Source organism: Myripristis murdjan, chromosome 22 (genome assembly GCF_902150065.1).
Source record: "Myripristis murdjan chromosome 22, fMyrMur1.1, whole genome shotgun sequence".
In the NCBI taxonomy this organism is placed as follows: domain Eukaryota; kingdom Metazoa; phylum Chordata; class Actinopteri; order Holocentriformes; family Holocentridae; genus Myripristis; species Myripristis murdjan.
The window spans coordinates 12,095,137-12,114,745 of record NC_044001.1 but is presented as its reverse complement, the minus strand read 5'-3'; the positions used below and the strand labels follow the sequence as shown (position 1 = coordinate 12,114,745).

Genomic DNA, 19,609 nt, shown 5'->3' with positions numbered 1-19,609 from the left:
TAAAACATTGTGACTAGTAGTAGCCAAAGTAATTGGACTGTGATTCCCTTTTTGGATTTCTAGGTAACACTTGTACATTTTATGTTCTTATTTTTTAAGATAAAAAACTAAAGAGGGCTACCAAAGACGAGGAAGAAGTGAAAAAACCTTCCAGAGATGACAAAGAGATCAAGAAGCCCTCTAAAGAGGAGAAAGATCAAACAAAGCCATCCAAAGATGAGAAAGAACCAAAGAAACCATCTAAAGAGTTGGATGCAAAAACGCCAAAACAGAAGGAACTAAAGAAGCCTGTCAAAGAAGAGACAGAACAAAAGAAAATGTCCAAAGCAGAGAAGGAACCAAAGGAGCCCTCCAAAGAGGAAACAGCAGAGAAACGAAGGAGAAAAGAAGAGAGGGAACCAAGGAAACCTTCTAAAGAAGAACACGAAGTAAAGAAACCTTTGAAAGAAGAGAAAGAACCAACCAAGAAAGCAGCCAAGGAGCTTCCTAAAGAGGTGAAAGAAGCAAAAAAGCCATCCAAAGTGGAAAAAGAACCAATAACGCCTTCTAAAGAGGTAAAGGAAATCAAAAAACACCTTACAGAGGAGAAAGAAGGAAAGACACCTCCAAAAGTAGAAAAAGAAGCTAAAAAGGCGCCCAAAGAAGAAAAAGAGCCAACAAAGCCTTCTAAAGAGGTAAAGGAAGACAAAAAGCATCCAAAAGAAGATAAAGAACCTAAAAAGCCTTCCAAGGAGGTCAAGTCAAAGGAGCTCAAGGAGAAAGTGGCAGAAGAGACAAAAAAGCCGTCCAAAGAAGAGGCAATGCCAAAGAAGCCCTCTAAAGAAAAAACAGAAAAAGATGTCAAGAAGCTTTCCAAAGAAGAGAAGGAACCAAAGAAGCCTCTCAAAGAAGAAGCAGTACCAAAGAAGCCATCTAAAGAAGATCGAGAGCCAGAGAAATCTTCAAAAGAAGAAAAAGAGCAAAAGAAACCCTCTAGAGAACAGAAAGATGTCCAGAAACCTATCAAGGAAGAGAAGGAACCAAAGAAGCCTTCCAAAGTTGAGGCAGAGCCAAAAACGCCCTCTAAAGAACATCGAGAACCAGAGAAGCCCTCAAAAGAAAAGAAAGAACCAAAGAAGCCTTCTGGAAAAGAAAAAGAGGCTAAGGTGACTGCCAAAGAAGAAAAAGAAATGAAGAAACCCTCCAAAGAAGAGAAGGAGCCAAAGAAGCCTTCCAAAGAAGACAAGGAACCAAGCAAACCGCCTAAAGAATCAACAAAGCCGACTAAAGAAGAGAAAGAAATCAAGAAACTCCCAAAGGAAGAGAAAGAACCAAAGGAACCTCTAAAGAAGGAAGACACCAAGACAGGTAGGCCAGCGATGTAATGATAATGAAACTATACTCTATATGATAGAAACCATTATCCTCAAAACTCAACAAACACTGGCTGTGATTAACTGATGTCACTGTAAATCTTGTGCAATTATATCAAAGAACCCAAGAAGAGACCCTCCAAAGAGGAGAAGGAGATGAAGAAAGAGGCTCGTGAAATTAAAAAACCAGGTATTCCCAGAATGTGACTGGGTTTGACAAAATGTGAAGACCTTTACTTATCTGGATACCTTAACTGTATGGGCTCTAGTTTCCCGGCGCAGCGCGGGGTGGCGCAGTGAGGCGAACCCTGCGCAGAGCTAGTTTCGACCGGCGAAGCGGGAGAGGCGGACAGTGTCCAAGTTTCGCAGACGGACTTGCGCGGAGATGGGAGTGGCGGCGCAGCGGGGGGAGGTGTCAACAGATTCAACTTGGCGCAGTGACAGTTTCGTGCCAAAAGGCTTCGCCGAGGTGCGCCAAAAGCTCGCCATCTGAAACCACGTCTACTTTCCGCGCAAGGCGGAGCGGAGCTGGCGCAGTGGAAGTTTGGCTGGCTGGCGCACATTACCAAAACCTCACAATCAGCACAAACGGTGCCAATCTCCTTTGATCTGACATCAGCTGTGACGGGACAGTTGATATGGAGATATATGTATGTGCTGATTGTGATCGTAGCATTGAATAGTGTTTTTGTTGGTATTTATTGCATCGTTAATGTGCCTGACAATCCGGAAGCCTGCCTGTGAGGTTTTGGTGACATGTGCGCACTGCTCGCCGGTCTCCGCTCCGCGCCTGTCTCCTGGGCTCCGCTCCGCCTGCGGCAATAGACCTCCATGTCAGTTGTGTAAACTTTCATTAAGCCTTCGCGCAGCGCATTTTAAAGGCGAGGACAGGGGCTCCTTTGATTGGTTACATGTGAATCGGCTGTGTCAAACCCACTCCACGCCTTCTCTCCTCCCTTGCGCCGGTAGGAGGGACGGTGGAGTCCTTGCGCCACCGAGCATGGCGTGCCAAACTTGGAAAATCCGCCTGGCCACACCCAGTTGGCGAAGCGCATCTGCGCTACGCCCCCGCCTCGCCTGGTCTGCGAAACTAGAGCCCCATGTATTAACCACATTGCTTTTTGAAACTGTAATAGAAGAGCCAAAGAAGAAGCCTTCAAAAGAGGAGAAAGAGGAGGTTAAAAAGATTGGTAAGATACGTTAATTTGATCAAAACATGTCTTTATTGCTTCTATGTAACCAATGTGAAACTGTTTCATCATCTTTATCTCTTCTTTTCAGACCACAAACCCAAAAAGCCTGCGAAGAGGGTTACAGTCGTGAAGAAAGAGGTGGTTTCAGTCCTGAAAAAGGAACATCTTAATGTCACAAAAGAAGGTGAGGCAGTAGGAAAAAGAATGGCTCACAACAAAGTTTTACCAGCATTTTCAGTGTTTCATGAATTCTTCAGTGACACACTTTCTATTCAACCAGAAGCAGCCAAAAAGAAGCCTGCAGAGGAGCTGAAGAAAGAGAAGAAAACTGAGCTTCCTGACAAAAAAGCAGCTGTCAAAAAAGCAGGTGAGCGAGACATCCTGAGGTAAACTTCTCTGGATATAATATACAAACAAATCCTCATTAAAATCAGACACAGCAACCTTTATCTTTTCGATGTTGGAGCCTACCCTGTATGCATGTGGGTTATATGGAGCAGAATGAGGGGCCTAAGGGCCCTATCTTGCGCCAGACTCCCTAAACCCGTTATTTGCGGATTTAGGATTTAGGAAGAGGCGTTCCCCCGTAAAAGTTGCTATCTTGTGCACCTCCCGCTATCCGCAAAACACCTGCGCTACCCGCTATATTATGGATAGGCGTGTTTTGGGCGTTACGCCAGTTAAACCAATCAGTGTGCCAGGTGCCATTGCCTTTAAGGGCAGGATGCGCTATCCTAAATCCTAAACCCGCGATGGAGAGAGGGAGGTAGATTTTCTCAGGGCTTCTACTGAGGCTAAAGCAAGGTGGCTTTATATACATATTATATATTATATTATAGGCGAGTTAATTCGGGAGATGGAGCCACATGTGTCCAAGTGGACGTGTCACAAGGTTGTACTGATTGAGTAAAATCCCCGGGTCACACCACACACACACACAAGAGGCAGAGGTGGAACTATGTGTAAACTAATTTATTGACAAGGTAGATTGGGCAAATAATATATTAAAAAATAAAAATATAGCACAGCTGCTGGCTTATGATAAAACAATAAAACGTGCTGGGGTAAGTGTCCAATTAAAACAGTCTTTCCTCTAAACAGTCTATATGAGTAATATACTCAGTCCATTCCGGCGGCGTCCCGGTATCAGTCCGACCGTGTGCGTGGTGAGGCTCCGTCGGGGCGCGCATTGAAGCCGCCTGGGCGCGCTCTCGTAACAGCCCAAACTTTAGGGATAGCGGATAGCGGGTGGTCAGGACCACCCGCTATCCGCTTTCCCTAAAGTGTGTGCGCAAGATAGCAACTTTAGGGATAGCGCATGAAACACGCCCACGGACACACCTCCAGGCGCAAATGACGGAGTCGGCATAAGGATAGCGGATAGCGGGTGGCGCAAGATACCGTTTAGGGATAGCGGAAGCTCCTAAATCCGCAATTTGCGGGTAGCGGGTAGTGGCAGCGGATAGCGGGTGGCACAAGATAGAGCCCTAAGAGTCTAATATTGCTGTGTGGAAGCCCTGAGGAGCTGAGGAAGATGATGGTTGAAGAAGTGATGCAGCAAATCTCTCTGGGGCTCACCTCCACCTCTGCTGTTTAGTACTTTTTATTTCACAGCCTCTCTTTTCTTTGAAATACTAGTCCACTGTTTGTTTCTGTCTTTCTTTTCTTTCATTTTTCCTTTTTTATGGATGTGAAGAGAGATTTGTTTTTATTCTCTGTTTTCTACTTTTTCATTATGTATTTTGTGTTTGAAAAACTGAAAATCAAATTATTAAAAACTGTTAACAAAAACAGAAAGAAATGAATTGTATTTCTATGTGCTTACTAATGGAATTGTATTTCTGTGTGTCTGCTATTAGAGCCAAAGAAGAAGCCTTCCAAAGAAGAGAAAGAAGAGCCTAAAAAGATCGGTAAGATACATGAATTCAGTAAAAATGTATGTATTATTCCCATGATGTAACTGATGTGAAACTGTTCCATTATCTTTCTCTCCTCATTTCAGTCCACAAACCCAAAAAGCCTGCGAAGAGGGTTACAGTCGTGAAGAAGGAGGTCGCTTCAGTCCTGAAAAAGGAACATCTTAATGTCACAAAAGAAGGTGGGGCAGTAGGAAAAATGATGGGTCACAATAAAGTTTTACCAGCATTTTCAGTGTTTAATGAATTCTTCAGTGACACAGTTTCTATTCAACCAGAAGCAGCCAAAAAGAAGCCTGCAGAGGAGCTGAAGAAAGAGAAGAAAACTGAGCTTCCTGACAAAAAAGCAGCTGTCAAAAAAGCAGGTGAGCGAGACGTCCTGAGGTAAACTTCTCTGGATATAATATACACACAAATCCTGATCGGAATCAGACTTCACTGAGTGTTATGTAGAATTAATTGTTTGCATGACTTAGCCATATTTTCTTTTTAATCATACAAAGGCTATTTTGTTGCTCTTTGTTGCTTTGGTCACTAATACAATTGTATTGCTATGTCTTTACAAATAGAAGAGCCAAAGAAGAAGCCTTCCAAAGAGGAGAAAGAAGAGCCTAAAAAGATTGGTAAGATGCATGAGTCTGATGAAAACATGTTTCTTGCTTTTATGTAACTGATGTGAAACTGTTTCATCAACTTTCTCTCCTCATTTCAGTCCACAAACCCAAAAAGGCTGGTAAGAGGGTTACAGTCGTGAAGAAGGAGATCGCTTCAGTCCTGAAAAAGGAACATCTTAATGTCACAAAAGAAGGTTAGGCAGTAGGAAAAATGATGGGTCACAATAAAGTTTCACCAGCATTTTCAGTGTTTCATGAATTCCTCAGTGACACAGTTTCTATTCAACCAGAAGCAGCCAAAAAGAAGCCTGCAGAGGAGCTGAAGAAAGAGAAGAAAACTGAGCTTCCTGACAAAAAAGCAGCTGTCAAAAAAGCAGGTGAGCGAGACATCCTGAAGTAAACTTCTCAGGATATAATATACACACAAAGCCTGATCGAAATCAGACATCAGTGAGTGTTATGTAGAATTAATTTTGTTGCTATTCGGTTACTAATACTACTGTATTGCTATGTCTACTAATAGAAGAGCCAAAGAAGAAGCCTTCCAAAGAGGAGAAAGAAGAGGCTAAAAAGACTGGTAAGACACATTAGTTTGATGAAATGTTTTTTGCTTTTATGTAACTGATGTGAAACTGTTTCATCAACTTTCTCTCCTCATTTCAGTCCACAAACCCAAAAAGCCTGCGAAGAAGGTTACAGTCATGAAGAAGGAGGTCGCTTCAGTCCTGAAAAAGGAACATCTTAATGTCACAAAAGAAGGTTAGGCAGTAGGAAAAAGAATTGCTCACAATAAAGTTTTACCAGCATTTTCAGTGTTTCATGAATTCTTCAGTGACAGTTTCTATTCAACCAGAAGCAGCCAAAAAGAAGCCTGCAGAGGAGCTGAAGAAAGAGAAGAAAACTGAGCTTCCCGACAAAAAAGCAGCTGTCAAAAAAGCAGGTGAGCGAGACGTCCTGATTTAAACTTCTCTGGATATAATATACATACAAATCCTCATCTAAATCAGACTTCAGTGGTAACTGAGTGTTATGAGTGTCAATTAGAACAGCTTCAGACTGAATTACACTGAACTGAAACTGACGCCTTTACTTTACCTGCTTTATTTCAGCTGATAAAGACAAGAAGCCAGTCAAGGTTTCGAAAGCTGAGAAGAAGGAGGCAGTCCCTGTTCTTGGAAAGGCACACATCAACGTCACAAAAACAGGTAAGGCCTCTCAGTCGAACAGTACATGAACATAAAGTAGCAGTTTGTAAGATCATGGCTGTTTAACCATGTCTGACTGATTAGTCAATAAAAAGGGTGCACTGAAAGGACAATAGGAGGGTTTTTCACTGCCCTGTAGCACAAAGTGAGTATAATATGATATATCTGCAGGGGCTGATAAGACTGAATGGATTGCGGATCAATACCAGCAACACAAAAATTATTGGATTCAGGCTTTCAAAATTAACTTTCTGCCCTGCAATCTGTACTATGTATCTAGCGTTTATTACAGTTATAGGACATAATTTCTCACGGGGGCAGAGGTGGTTGCGGGCTTTGCCAGGTAATTGGAGGAAATAAATTCTACCAGTGGTGTTGCAGTTCCTCCTGGTTGCCAGTAGAGGGCGATACAGGTCAAAGATTACTTAATGCACCCTGTACACCAAGGAAATTACAGCTGAAATTTTGATTTGACTGACCTGCCATTCCATGTTTTTTTTAACAATTTAAAAACTTATGTCCTAAGTATAAAATTGCGCCTTGATGTTTGTAAGAGTCTGAGATACGATGCTGATCACCATCACCTCTGTGTCGCTTAGTTGCTGCTTTGTCAAAACCATTTATCTGGGAATTCAGATGTTCTTTTTCACACATTTAACCAAATCATGACACAATTCAGGGCACAGAAAGTGTTAAAAAGCAACTATAGAGGCTACTATTAGGTAGAAGCCAGCAAATTATCTAATTTCTTTTATTTGGTTTTATGAAATATAAGCACTGACCAAGTATGGTTATAGATGTAACTGTTAGTGTGGATATAAGTATGTATGTGTGAATTTTGTGTACGTATCAGCATGGCGTTGTGCATAATGTATATTTTATGTGTGCATAGTGAGGATTGCCTAAAATTTTACATGGAAACTGAGATGGTGTTGGTTTTGTAATGTTATTAATGTTTTAATTGGGGTTGGGGATGGGTATGGGTGTGTGTGTGAGGCGTGTAATGTAAATGTATTTACGTATGCATGTATATATAAACATTTTTATATGGTATGTTCTTAATATGGACTCCAGGAAGAGTAGCCGTTACAACTTATGGGGATCCAAAGAAACAATGAACAATAAATAATGCACTTCCCAAACATCCTTGCACACTGCAGCTTTAAAATGAGCTTAGATTTTTTTTTCCCTCAGTCAATCAGTTACCCTATTACAGAGTGGGAAATCATATTGCTGGGACTTTTATTAATCCCAGGACTACACCGGGAACTTTGCACGAATGAAGATCTCCAGCTGTAATCACGTCTGAGCAACCACTTTTGCATGTTTGATATCGAACAAACATGAATGTCATATGACATATTACTTAACAATTTTTTAAGGTTGTAGTTCATATAATCAACTACTCTGCTGGTTGCTATGATATTGATAATCTCATTGCTTTGGGTATTCAGAGGAAAAGACCAGGAAAAGAGTTATCAAAGACGTAAAGGAGGACAAAAAGATTGCACATCCTGAAAAGAAGGCACCTCTTGATGCCAAGAAAAAAGGTAGAAGAAGCTGTATAAAATTCCCACTCATGCTTACAGACTCTTGTTTGGCATCTGTGATGTCAAATAATATTTAATATATATGGCAGAACGCAGCTGCAGCTTAACAGGCTTTCACAACAGAACTCAAGTTTCTGCTGTCATGACCTGCACTCTGCTTTCACTGTCAAGCTTGGCATAACAGATGGATTTCAGTGACTGCATTTTGCATTTTCAGCAAGCATCTTCCATTACTCAAATAACTTTGCAGTGCAATTGTTAATATCACTAATTTTAAACAAACGATGAATGAGGTTTGCTCAAAAACAAAGCCATACATTGTTTGATTATATGTCTTTGTGTGTGTTACAGAACCTAAAGCTCCAAAAGAGGAGGCCAAACCTCTGACTGTGACAAAAGGTAATGGAGAAAAAAATGGAGGCAAACCATCTATAGGTTAACAGTACGTTTAAAACTTGTCTTTATAGTCCAGTAAATTAAAACATGAACAAAACCTGAAGGCCTTCATATACTTCACACACTACAACATGAAAGGCAGCAAAAGATTTTAACTAAAACTAATAATAGAGGAGTGATGAAATATTACTCTTAGGTGAAAAGTAAACCTGAATCTGCAGAGAAACATACTGCAAAACTTGATTGGACATCACCATTACTTGTAGCCTACAGTAATGTAATATTCCAGTTAATTTTATGGTTTGAAAGGGAAAAAATGAACAATGCACTTAATAATCTAATGAAGGAGAGTGGCTGGACCGAGGCATTCTGTCATTGTATGTCACCAGTATACTGTGTGCCATACAGAGTTATGAACTAAATGCATTTCAGAAGTTTCTCTTTACTAGCCTTTTGTTGTCTCAATCTTCCAGCAGCAGCAGCTCCCAAGGTGCCCAAGGAACCAAAGGACAAAATCAAAGCTGAGCCTGTAAAAACTGGTAATGCAGAAACTCGCCGACTTTGTTTTCTAACTCCTTCGTGAAACAGACTGTGCATGCATGACAGCTAAAAGAAAATCATAATAAACACCCAATGGAAATTCTAATTACACAACATCCTGTTCCAAATTGAAACTGGAATGCTGTCCATTTCAGTGGTAATTCTCTGAAACTGTAAGAAACTGGAAAGCCCATCAGATACTGTTGTTACCATGAACACTACAGCCAAGTGTTCTCCTTTTCTTTCTGCAGAGACTGTTGCAGCGAAGGAAAAGGACAAACCAACACCTGCAAAGAAAGGTAGGCTTCGTTTCAAAAGTTTTTATGAATGGCAAGATGATCATTTTTAATTCAGCCTTTTATTGAAGAAGTTTCTAAGGAAAAGCTCAAACCTGCACTCAGAAAGGTGTATTTTACATTTCCACAGTGTACTATCTCCACCAAGCTGCTGATTGTTGGAGCTCTTTTCACTCTTGTAATATTTACAATTATATGATCATATTTATCCCACTCTCTGTTGTTGTGCACATGTTTTTGTATTTTTTTTTTTTTTAATGAGTAACATTATGAAAAGGGAGTACTAGAGTCACTGATGATGAATCAGGTCATTTATCGCTGATATTTTACTTGTATGTATTAATTTTACTGCTATGTGAAATTCTAACAGAAGAGCCAAAGAAGAAGCCTTCCAAAGAAGAGAAAGAAGAGCCTAAAAAGATTGGTAAGATGCATGAGTTTGATGAAAACATGTTTCTTGCTTCCATGTAACTGATGTGAAACTGTTTCATCATCAAAACTGTTAACAAAAACAGAAAGGAATGAATTGTATTTCTATGTGCTTACTAATGGAATTGTATTTCTTTGTGTCTGCTATTAGAGCCAAAGAAGAAGCCTTCCAAAGAAGAGAAAGAAGAGCCTAAAAAGATCGGTAAGATACATGAATTCAATAAAAATGTATGTATTATTCCCATGATGTAACTGATGTGAAACTATTTCATTATCTTTCTCTCCTCATTTCAGACCACAAACCCAAAAAGCCTGCGAAGAGGGTTACAGTCGTGAAGAAGGAGGTCGCTTCAGTCCTGAAAAAGGAACATCTTAATGTAACAAAAGAAGGTGAGGCAATAGGAAAAAAGATGGGTCACAATAAAGTTTTGCCAGCATTTTCAGTGTTTCATGAATTCTTCAGTGACACAGTTTCTATTCAACCAGAAGCAGCCAAAAAGAAGCCTGCAGAGGAGCTGAAGAAAGAGAAGAAAGCTGAGCTTCCTGCCAAAAAAGCAGCTGTCAAAAAAGCAGGTGAGCGAGACATCCTGAGGTAAACTTCTCTGGATATAATATACATACAAATCCAGATATAAATCATACTTCACTAAGTGTTATGTAGAATTAAATGTATTGCTATGTAACAGAATTGCATCACTGATTGACTGACTTGTTTCACTTACTCATGTCAGTCACCAGGTTGTTTTCTATTTCAGATGCTGAGGTCACCAAAGAAAAAGTCAAAAAAGCTCCTGCAAAGAAAGGTAGCTTATTATTATTATTATTATTATTATTATTATTAAAAATAATTATCCTCACAGTGGAAACTATGTGCCGTTTTAAGCATATTATCCCCTGTTCCATATAAAACTTCAAAAACTGCTTGTGTGTCTGATTCCATGTCATAACATTCACTCTGATTTTGTCATATCAGATGCTGAAGCTGTCAAAGCCAAAGCAGCACCTGTTAAGAAAGGTAAGGATTTCATAATGTTCTTCACTGCATACAAAGTGGCGTCACAAAATTGAAGCTGCATTAGTTGTGTGTAATGCAGAATTCATACAGCAGCATCAGGCTTTTTAACCCTGCCAAAAAAAAGAAAGCCAAAGGCAATAGCTACAAGCAGTGACCACTTGAAAGCAGCTATACTGTATCAGAGTTATTACAGGTTTATATTTTTCATTAGTTTTTATTTTTATTCAGTTTTTATTGATTGACTCATTGACTGATTTATTGATCTAATGCAATTACACAGAAGCACCCAGAAAGAAACCTTCCAAAGAGGAGAAGGAGGTAAAGAAAGAGGCTGCACCTCTGAAAAAGGGCACGACTGAAACTAAAAAGAAAGGTAAGCCCAGAACAGAAACTGTGTTTGCCACATGAATATCTTTATTTATATTGATACATAAATTATATGAAATAAATATGACAGACCAGAAATGTAAGAGCCTAATGTTAGAATCTCTTTTTTTGACACAGAAGCTCCGAAGGAAAAAGCCAAAGCAGCTCCTGCTAAGAAAGGTAGCACAATCATCAGATTGACAGCTGTAACTTTTTTTTTTACTGATGTTTTCATCTTTAAAGAGCAAAGCAAGTAACATATTTATTATTAAGTAACGTATTTTTTGTCTCACAGTGGCTGTTCCTCCCAAAGAAGAGACCAAACCAGCTCTTTTGAAAAAAGGTACGATTTATATACAGTGTATATACAGTATTAAATTTACCATAACTTAAAGTAAAATGATTTTATTTCCCATTTCCGTTGACAGAAAGCGAGGCCGCTCACAAAAACGCCTCTCTGGTGAAAGAAAAGGTCAAAATAGTGCCTATGAAGAAGGGTATGCCTTTTCCTCTCCATATTCATCTTTTATTAATTACAGTGATACAACCGTACAAATCATGTTTCTTTTAACTTTTTAGATCTTAGCAGCCGCCTATCCTTGCATGGCTGAGTGTCCCTTGCAAACCAGTCAAACATTTGCTCTCTTTTGATTCAGAGATCCTGGTGCGAAAAGAGAAAGCCAAAGCAGTATCTGCAAAGAAAGGTACATCACATCAAACTATATGGTATATCTACAGAGTTTTAAGCCTTGAGTACAGGAAATCATGTTGTGTGTTTCCTTTAGCAGCTGAGGTGGCAAAGGAAAAGCCCAAGGCAACTCCAGCAAAGAGAGGTAAGGCTGAGCTGGCCATGTGGCTTTGCTGTTTCAGTCTTTCTCCTAACTTCCTGCCTTGACTAACACACCTTAAACATCTTTACCTAGAACCTGTTGCATTCAAGGCAAAACCAGCTCCAGTGCTTAAAGGTAAAAAGAGTATTAACTTGTACTTTACTTGTAATTTATTTTCAAGCAGTGGATTTTCTCATGTTATTCATTCTGATTTGTCACAGAGACACAAGTTCCACACAAAAATGTCTCTCTGGCAAAGGAGAAGGTCAAGGTTGTGCCATTGAAGAAAGGTATGTGTTTCCTTTTAGAAGTTACTTGTGTCAATTTCAGATGGACCTTTGCTCCTGTTTCTGCTCTGTATCGTTACAATGAAGTGAATAGCAGGGATGTTCCAGTGTTAGCTGGCACATTTAGGCATGTCAAATCCTTTTCCTTTTGTACCTGTTATTTTTATTTATTTATTTATTTTATTTATTTATTTTTGTGGTCTGCATAAGCTCATTTATCGGGAATATTCAGAGCATCCTGAAATCAGCGAACAGGGACATTTGTGTTGTTATTCCAATGTATCCTAGTACAAACTCAGATCATTAAGATGTTATTCTCTCTGTGTCTCAGTGCCTGTGGCTCCCAAGGAGAAAGTAAAAGCAGCACCCACCAAAAAAGGTAAACCTTTATCAGAGTGAATTAATATGATATGTGACCTAAATGGCACAGGCTAATAAATGTTTTTTTTTTCTTCCACATCTTTGATTTGTGTTCTCACATCATTTCCTAAGATAATTTTCAGGTTTTGGTTTTAGATTAAGTACATTAACAGTATCGAGCACACAGGCTTGTGGTCATCAGCGACACCTCTGAGCCAAACACACTCACCAAGTGTTGATTTCTATTTGCTCTAGAAGCTGAGAAGGCCAAACCAGTGACTCCAGCAAAAGGTGTGTTTCTTAAGGATGATTTATTTTTTTTATTATTATTATTTCATTGCCATTGTGTCTTATTTGTTTGTTTCTCTCACAGTTCAAATCAAATCATTATATTCATGTCATGGTGTTTTCTAACATCATGATTTAGATTTCTGCTTCAGCAGTTAATAGGATCACACATGTATTATTCCAGCACCTGTTTCCAAGAAAAAACCTATAATTGCTGAAAAAAGGAAAGGTAGGCAGTAGAGGTGTGGTGCACATAGAGCTGAGCTGTAGTTCTCTGCAGAAACACTAATTATCAGCATTACTGGAGTGATATTGATCATAAGTCATGACTGATTTTAGTGGCTGACCAGCTGCACAATCACGGGCATGCAGCTTGATGATTTTCATTCACTAAACATTATTTCAATTCCAAAATCATGCAGAATGAATATGAGCTGTGAATCTGGTACAAAGTCTGGTATCTAAATTTATATAGCGCTGCTGTTGTGTGAAAAACTGTGTAACTCCAATATTCTGGGGGTTTTCATGCCTTAATTTCAGTTGAAGGATTATGAGGTTTCCACCCAACAGCAACAACATGCTTCATCTAACCCAAAACCTGCAGATTGCACATGTAAGGTGCAAGTGGCTTTCTGGGGCTGTAGCTTCTCATGCTGATATCTCTTATATTGTGACATTTTCCCTTGTTTCTCTTTAATGTAGAAGCTGTTGTTGCAAAACAGAAGGCAAAGGCAAAACCCTCAAAGAAAGGTGCCTTGTAGCTTCACCTTCTCTTCCTAACAGCACACACACTGTGTGTATTCAGTCTATTCTGAGTTTTAGAGCAGAGTTTAAAAATCCTAAACAAAAAAAAACATCCAAGCCAAGTTTCTACATATGTTACTCATTCTTAATAGCACAAAGGACAGGTCTGTGTATTTGCCCTATGTGCTGCTTACATAACCCCAAGATCCTTACATATGATGTTGAGCAATTATTTTTAAACATGTGACATATTTTTGCACAGTGGTTAGTTCATATAATCTCATGTAAAAGATGTTTAAACATACTGAAAGGCTTGCTGAAACAACACTTAATTTTCTTGCTTTTCTTAGAGCCGGAGGTCAAGCCAGTTCACGCCAAAAGAGGTACTCTGATTAACATCTATTAGTCATAATTTGGAAAAAATAAATAAATAAAAATAAGCTAGAGGACTGTCATGGACTGTCAGTACATTTCTGATCATCCTGTATCCCACACAGAAGCTGAGGTTGCAAAGGAGAAGCCTAAAGCAGCTCCTGAAAAGAAAGGTAAAGTATTTTGTGTGTGGAGGGGGGAAGAATATGAGTTTGCTCTGTTCATTCAAATCCATGATGAAATTGTGAATTGTGTCTTTGTATTTTAATTTGCTCCTTCTCAAAAAGAGCGTGAAGCCAGGAAGGAAAGGGCCAAACCAGTCCTTGTGAAGAAAGGTAGCCTGCCTACAGATAACTTGTCTGGGGTTGTGGCTTATAATATTAATGTTATCATTTAATTGTATATTACAGTAATATTACTGAGGAAACTCCAACTTGTCCTCAAAGAAGATAACAACAAAGCTATTAACTGAGCATCAACAAATACTTTGCAATGAACCTGTCATGTTTTTTCATTTAATTTAATTTAACTATTTATGTATCTATTCTCAGAGCCTGAAGCCCCAAAGGAGAAGGTCAAACCAGCCGTTGTAAAAGGTACATTAACACCTTTCTCACTTTACCATGTCTGGTGTCAGCACACACACTTTTTTGAAAAAAATCAATTAATCATGCAACAAAAAGATTTAAAGAAGTTCCAGCTCTGTGTGTCAGCGATTTTGGCGATGCATTTGAGGCCACATTAACCTGACTTTGATAGTCCTGTAAACACACACAGTGTTAAAACACATTCACAAATAAAGGAGCTGTTTTCTTATCAACTGCGTTTTCTTCCTGGTGGCCCAGCCATCTCCAGGGAAAAGAGCAAAGCGATCCGTATGAGGAAAGGTACATTTGTGGTGCTTCAGTAGAGGCGGCATTTCCTGTAGCTAGCTCATGTAACTGGGGGGGTAATGGGTCGCATGTAATGCAATTACGGTAATCTGATTACAAAGTGATGTTCACTGTAATCTGTAAAAGTACTAATCTGTGAAAGGACAACGGGCCGTTTGCTAATGAGATTAACATTTCACTGTAGACGCAGAGTAATCCAAAAGTAACTGACAGTGACCATCTTACATGATTACGATGGAGAGATCATATTGATACTGCTGATTAGAATGAATGATCTGGCAGATTACATAACTGATTATAACAATGTAGCCTGCATTGCATTAGATTACATAGCTGAATGATTCTTCTTCACTCTGCATGTAAAAATTAGTTGCCTTTAGGTTAGCTTGAATTTATGTGCTAGTGAAATTTTACTTGTGCTGCAGTCTGATGCCACAAACAAGACAGTTAAACTTGAAATCTGAAATTAGTTTAATTCTTAAATTCATAAACAATAACCATCACACTGTGCAGGTACAAGTTTCACATACAGTTTCAGTATCTCATTTAATATGCATGCCGCCCACATGCACAACCCTCCGAAAATTAATTCTGCTGGTTGTGATGCTTTCCGCTCTTGTTCTCACAAAGATTTAAAAGGATAGTACCAGCATTTTTCAGTCATTTACAGTGGCAAAATCCAGCTTGTCCTGATCCCGTGCTTTGGGTAGTTTGCTCTGATCAGGCCTCCACTGGCAGCTTTCGTCAGGCTTTCACAGTGTTTGAGTTGTGGTTGGACATTTGACCTCATTTTGCAGAATTGGTGACGCCTAAAGACAAGCACAAACCTGTTTCACTGAGGAAAGGTACAGTGCGATGTAGTTTGTGTTGATAATTCCTTAATATTTGCTGTCACCTTTCAGTTAAAGGTGTGATCTCTCCAGTGGTGCTAGTGATGTATTTTAAATGTCTATGTGAATACTTGTCACTGTTGCATTACAACACTTGTAGCATCTATCACAGCCTCTGTTGAAGCAGCTCCTGTTATAAAAAAAAAAAAAAAGAAAGAAAGAAAGAAATGAAGTGATAGCAAATCACAATAAAATACAATAAAATACAAAATTACATAGTTTTCATTGCTAGAGAGATTTTAAAAAAATCCATATGCAACAGTTCAGCTATGAGCTATGAACTAAAGTAGAATTTGAGCTTCATAACCCTGGACATGTTTATTTTATTTATTTTTAAAAATATTTTTCATCATCAGTCCACATTGAAAAACATTAATAAATGCTGTATCATTGAAGCCTGAATCCTGAACCTTTTTTTTTTTTTTTTTTCTGTTATATGACAGAGGCTACTAAGGAGAACATGAAACCGGTTTCTGCAAAGAAAGGTATTTTTTCTTTTCTGTCATTATGTCAACATGTAATCTGACTGAATGTAATCTCTCAACATGATAACACACTTACACATACGGTGCACATTTGTAAATAAAAAAGACAAATAATTTGAATTTTCAATCAGTATCTCTCTCACAATGTGCTCATTTCATATTTGTGACACAGAGCCTGAGGTTTCAAAAGAAAAGGTCAAACCTGTGGCAGCAAAGAAAGGTACTGCGTCCAATCAGCTCTCCAGACGTCATCAAATCAATAAACTGTAAATTTATGAAAAATGAATGTAAGAGGGCAAAGCAGCTGCTTGATTGATTATTTCAACTGATTATGGCCCTTTCTGGTTATTTACAGAAGACAGAGTTCTTAAAGAGAAACAGGAGGCAGCAAAAAAAGGTAATTATAAATCAAACATATTCCTGACTGGAAAAATGGACTTTACATGCAACAACACATTGAAGCAATATGATTTACTAATGGACAACAATGCATTTTTTGTTGCAGAGAAATCTGCAGAAAAAAAAGTTGCTAAAGAAGAGAAAGCCGTCAAGGAAGAAAAAGCAAAACGTACGTAATGTGTAATTCAAATGTAAATGAAGACTTTAATGGTGATTGTACAGTTTATTGTTTTATGATCAACACAACTGGATGTTCTCCTTCTGACAGCAGAGCCGGCTTTAACAGACAGCTATATGATGGAAGGTATGTACAGATTCCCTGTTTACATGGGAAATGCCACAGGAGGGTGCAAATGACAGTGCAGTCGCATGTTTGCATGCCAGGGAGAGCTGACAAGCATGTTCTGCCGCTCCTAAAGCCAAAAATACAACCATGTGGGTACTTTTTGAGATATTTTTGGGTAAGTGTGCACTGTTGGGTATTTTGGGGTAACTGAGCACTATGGGCTTTTTTTTTTTCTGTATATCAGTGTTACTGAATAATGTTGGGTACTTTTTGGTATTTTAGGGTAACTGTGTACTATTGGGTACTTTTGAGTATTTGGGGGTAACTGGCTGCTGTTGGGTGCTTTTGAGCATTTTGGGGTAACTGAGTACTTTCGCTGTAATTTGGAGTACAGGTAACACTTTACAATAAGAGTACAAGGATTAACGTTAGTTAATGCCGTAATAAACATTAAGTAACAGGTAATAAACATTAAGAGTTAACTAACCATTAACTAATGTGTCTAAGAATCATGTACTAATGCTGTTTATGCTAAGGTATTAATTTATATGTTATTTAAGGGTTATTGTAGATATTATTAACATTAGTAAATGCCATAATAATCATTAACTAACAGTTAATTAACCATCACAGCATTAACTAACGTTAACTAACGTTAATTGTTGTACTCTTATTGTAAAGTGTTACCGGAGTACACTGAGGTCCTTCAAAGTACTTTTTGGAAACTGAACACTTTTTGGTAACTGTTTTAGTACTTTTGTAGCACTTTTGGATACGTTTGGTTATTTGGGGTGATTAGCAGGACGCTATACTGTACTGTACTGTACTGTGTTATTCTGTACTGTATTATGTATTCTACTGTATTATACTGAATTATACTGCATTGCTTCCACAGATGAGATGCCTTACTTCCAGTGTTTCTTTGTGGACGAGGACGAGGCCCAGTTTCCATTCTACGCCTTCTCACCGCTGCAGATATGAGGTTCCAGTCTGAGCCCGATCTTCAGCTGAGACAGGACTTTCAGTGTTGAGTCGATTTTCTGACTGACAAGGCCGAGTCACGAGCTCCATGGCTGCAGCGCAGTCTGCCGCCCACCACTGGGGTCCAGTGGGAAGCCCTGCCTGTCAGGGGGTGACGGGTGACTGTGTCTGATGAACACTTCTTATTTTCTTTCCAGCCTTGGTTGAGCTCTCGTAGCTAATACATGCAGCCAGTGTCATTCCTTTCCTTTTTTATTTTTATTTTGTTTATGTTGTTTTTCAGTGTTTGGTATGCATATTAAAGGCATATCCATTTCTTTTTTTAAATGGAACAATTTATTATTTTCTTTTCATTTCTTTTTTTTTTTGGCTGTGTAATTATTCATTTATACCATCACAGGGATAATTGCAAATATTTCTCATATTTGCAGGACATTTGATTGTCTTATAATCAAACAATGAAAAGGGCTAACCTCCATGCTACTGCACAAATTATTTTACTAGAGTAACTCTGAATGTGTTTAGCACTGTAAACAGGGTACAAATAATGCTACACTTACCACTCCAAGGCTGATAGAGGACCAGAGTCCTCCACAGCTGTATTTACTTGAAAAGTGGTTCATAGTGGCACGTTTGTTAATATGCTTACAGATCAGTGCCTTTTTTCCTTTTTTCTACATTGTAACTTGAATAGCATCAGCTATGCTTTTAATGCCCCTTTGATTACAATAAAGCATTTATACTGATAATGAATAATTCCATAATTGGTAATAATATTTCATTAATTTCTGTGCTTTTCTCACATTTTCCACTATTTCTGTCTGTTTTTGTAAAAATACAAAAGGAATCAAACCTGTGATGAAAACAAATTGATCCTTCTTGTGATTCTGGAAAGTTCTTCTTCAACATATGGCACCAATGTTTTCTCTTTTGTTTTGTATTTCTTACGTGTTGAAAGGAATATACTGACCATGTACTGTCTATGAGAGCTCCCAAGTTTCGAGATCAATGCCACGAGACGTCTTTTTGAGATGTAACAGCCCCACAGCGCAGAGAGGGCGTCAGACATGACACGTGGTGGCATGTTGAAGTCTTATGAAATGATACCAGCTCCTCATTTTGAGAAGGTAATAGGAAGCATTGTATTGTCTGACCGCTCAGAATGAGGGTTTAGGTCATATTTACTATCAAGTATGAGATTTTTTTTTTTTTTTTATTGGAAAACACATTTTAGAAAAGTGTGATACAGCTCATTTTTGTATAATCTGCTCTAATTCCTTTACAGAAGGCATTTGAGTTCGATGCTCCTCATTTTAGTCAGCATGACGCCGATAAAGTCCATTTATTCTTGCACTGGATTACAGTACTGTAATCAATGATGTTTTCTAAACCACAACAGAAAAGTAGGGCACATCTGATGAAATTTTTGTCAATCAAAAAGGATTTTGCTGCGGCTAACAGCTGCTCTTTGATAGACCAAAAAATACTGTTGTCAACAGCCATTTGTCTGTGTGCACAGGACAGAAAGTCATTTTGAAAAGATTTTGAATGCAGTTTAACAGCAGATTAAAGTTAGGAAAACCTTTCACATTTGTGAAATTTCTGTTGCAAGTTAAGTGCCGTCTACAGCATTTTAATACATTAATGTAGTATTTACACTGATATCTCATATCAGGATTCAAATGTGTATCTCATAATAAATGTGCTAACAAGACAGATCATATAAATACTGCATTATACTGATATCTTGACACAATGTACAGTATGTGCTACTTTATTTCAGACTGGTTTTGAATACTGATAAGTCATACGTTGAAAGCCAAATAATTTATGTAGAGTTTGTGAAAAATTAAAGTGTGTATGGTTGGCTGTTTGTTTGACAGCCTGACTGCAGATGATAATGCACGTTGAAACAAATACAC

General features: G+C 38.6%; 1 protein-coding gene across 1 annotated transcript; it reads left to right on the top strand.

The window, feature by feature from the left end:
- The first annotated feature begins 1,386 nt into the window (after window positions 1–1,386).
- Window positions 1,387–17,996, top strand: LOC115354498 (neurofilament heavy polypeptide). Its single transcript, XM_030044885.1, has 46 exons — window positions 1,387–1,542; window positions 2,489–2,542; window positions 2,634–2,729; window positions 2,826–2,912; window positions 4,405–4,455; window positions 4,548–4,643; window positions 4,740–4,826; window positions 5,031–5,084; window positions 5,174–5,269; window positions 5,366–5,452; window positions 5,599–5,652; window positions 5,739–5,834; window positions 5,929–6,015; window positions 6,185–6,280; window positions 7,735–7,830; window positions 8,182–8,229; window positions 8,700–8,765; window positions 9,018–9,065; window positions 9,433–9,486; window positions 9,786–9,881; window positions 9,981–10,064; window positions 10,247–10,294; window positions 10,465–10,506; window positions 10,787–10,879; window positions 11,011–11,052; window positions 11,168–11,215; window positions 11,301–11,369; window positions 11,529–11,576; window positions 11,658–11,705; window positions 11,796–11,837; window positions 11,924–11,992; window positions 12,321–12,368; window positions 12,605–12,640; window positions 13,340–13,387; window positions 13,732–13,764; window positions 13,879–13,926; window positions 14,041–14,088; window positions 14,305–14,349; window positions 14,599–14,640; window positions 15,444–15,491; window positions 15,980–16,021; window positions 16,194–16,241; window positions 16,377–16,418; window positions 16,527–16,589; window positions 16,689–16,724; window positions 17,602–17,996. Exons 1-46 carry the CDS (start codon window positions 1,509–1,511, stop codon window positions 17,685–17,687), a joined length of 2,829 nt encoding a protein of 942 aa, XP_029900745.1. The 5' UTR covers window positions 1,387–1,508; the 3' UTR covers window positions 17,688–17,996.
- Window positions 17,997–19,609: the final 1,613 nt, after the last annotated feature.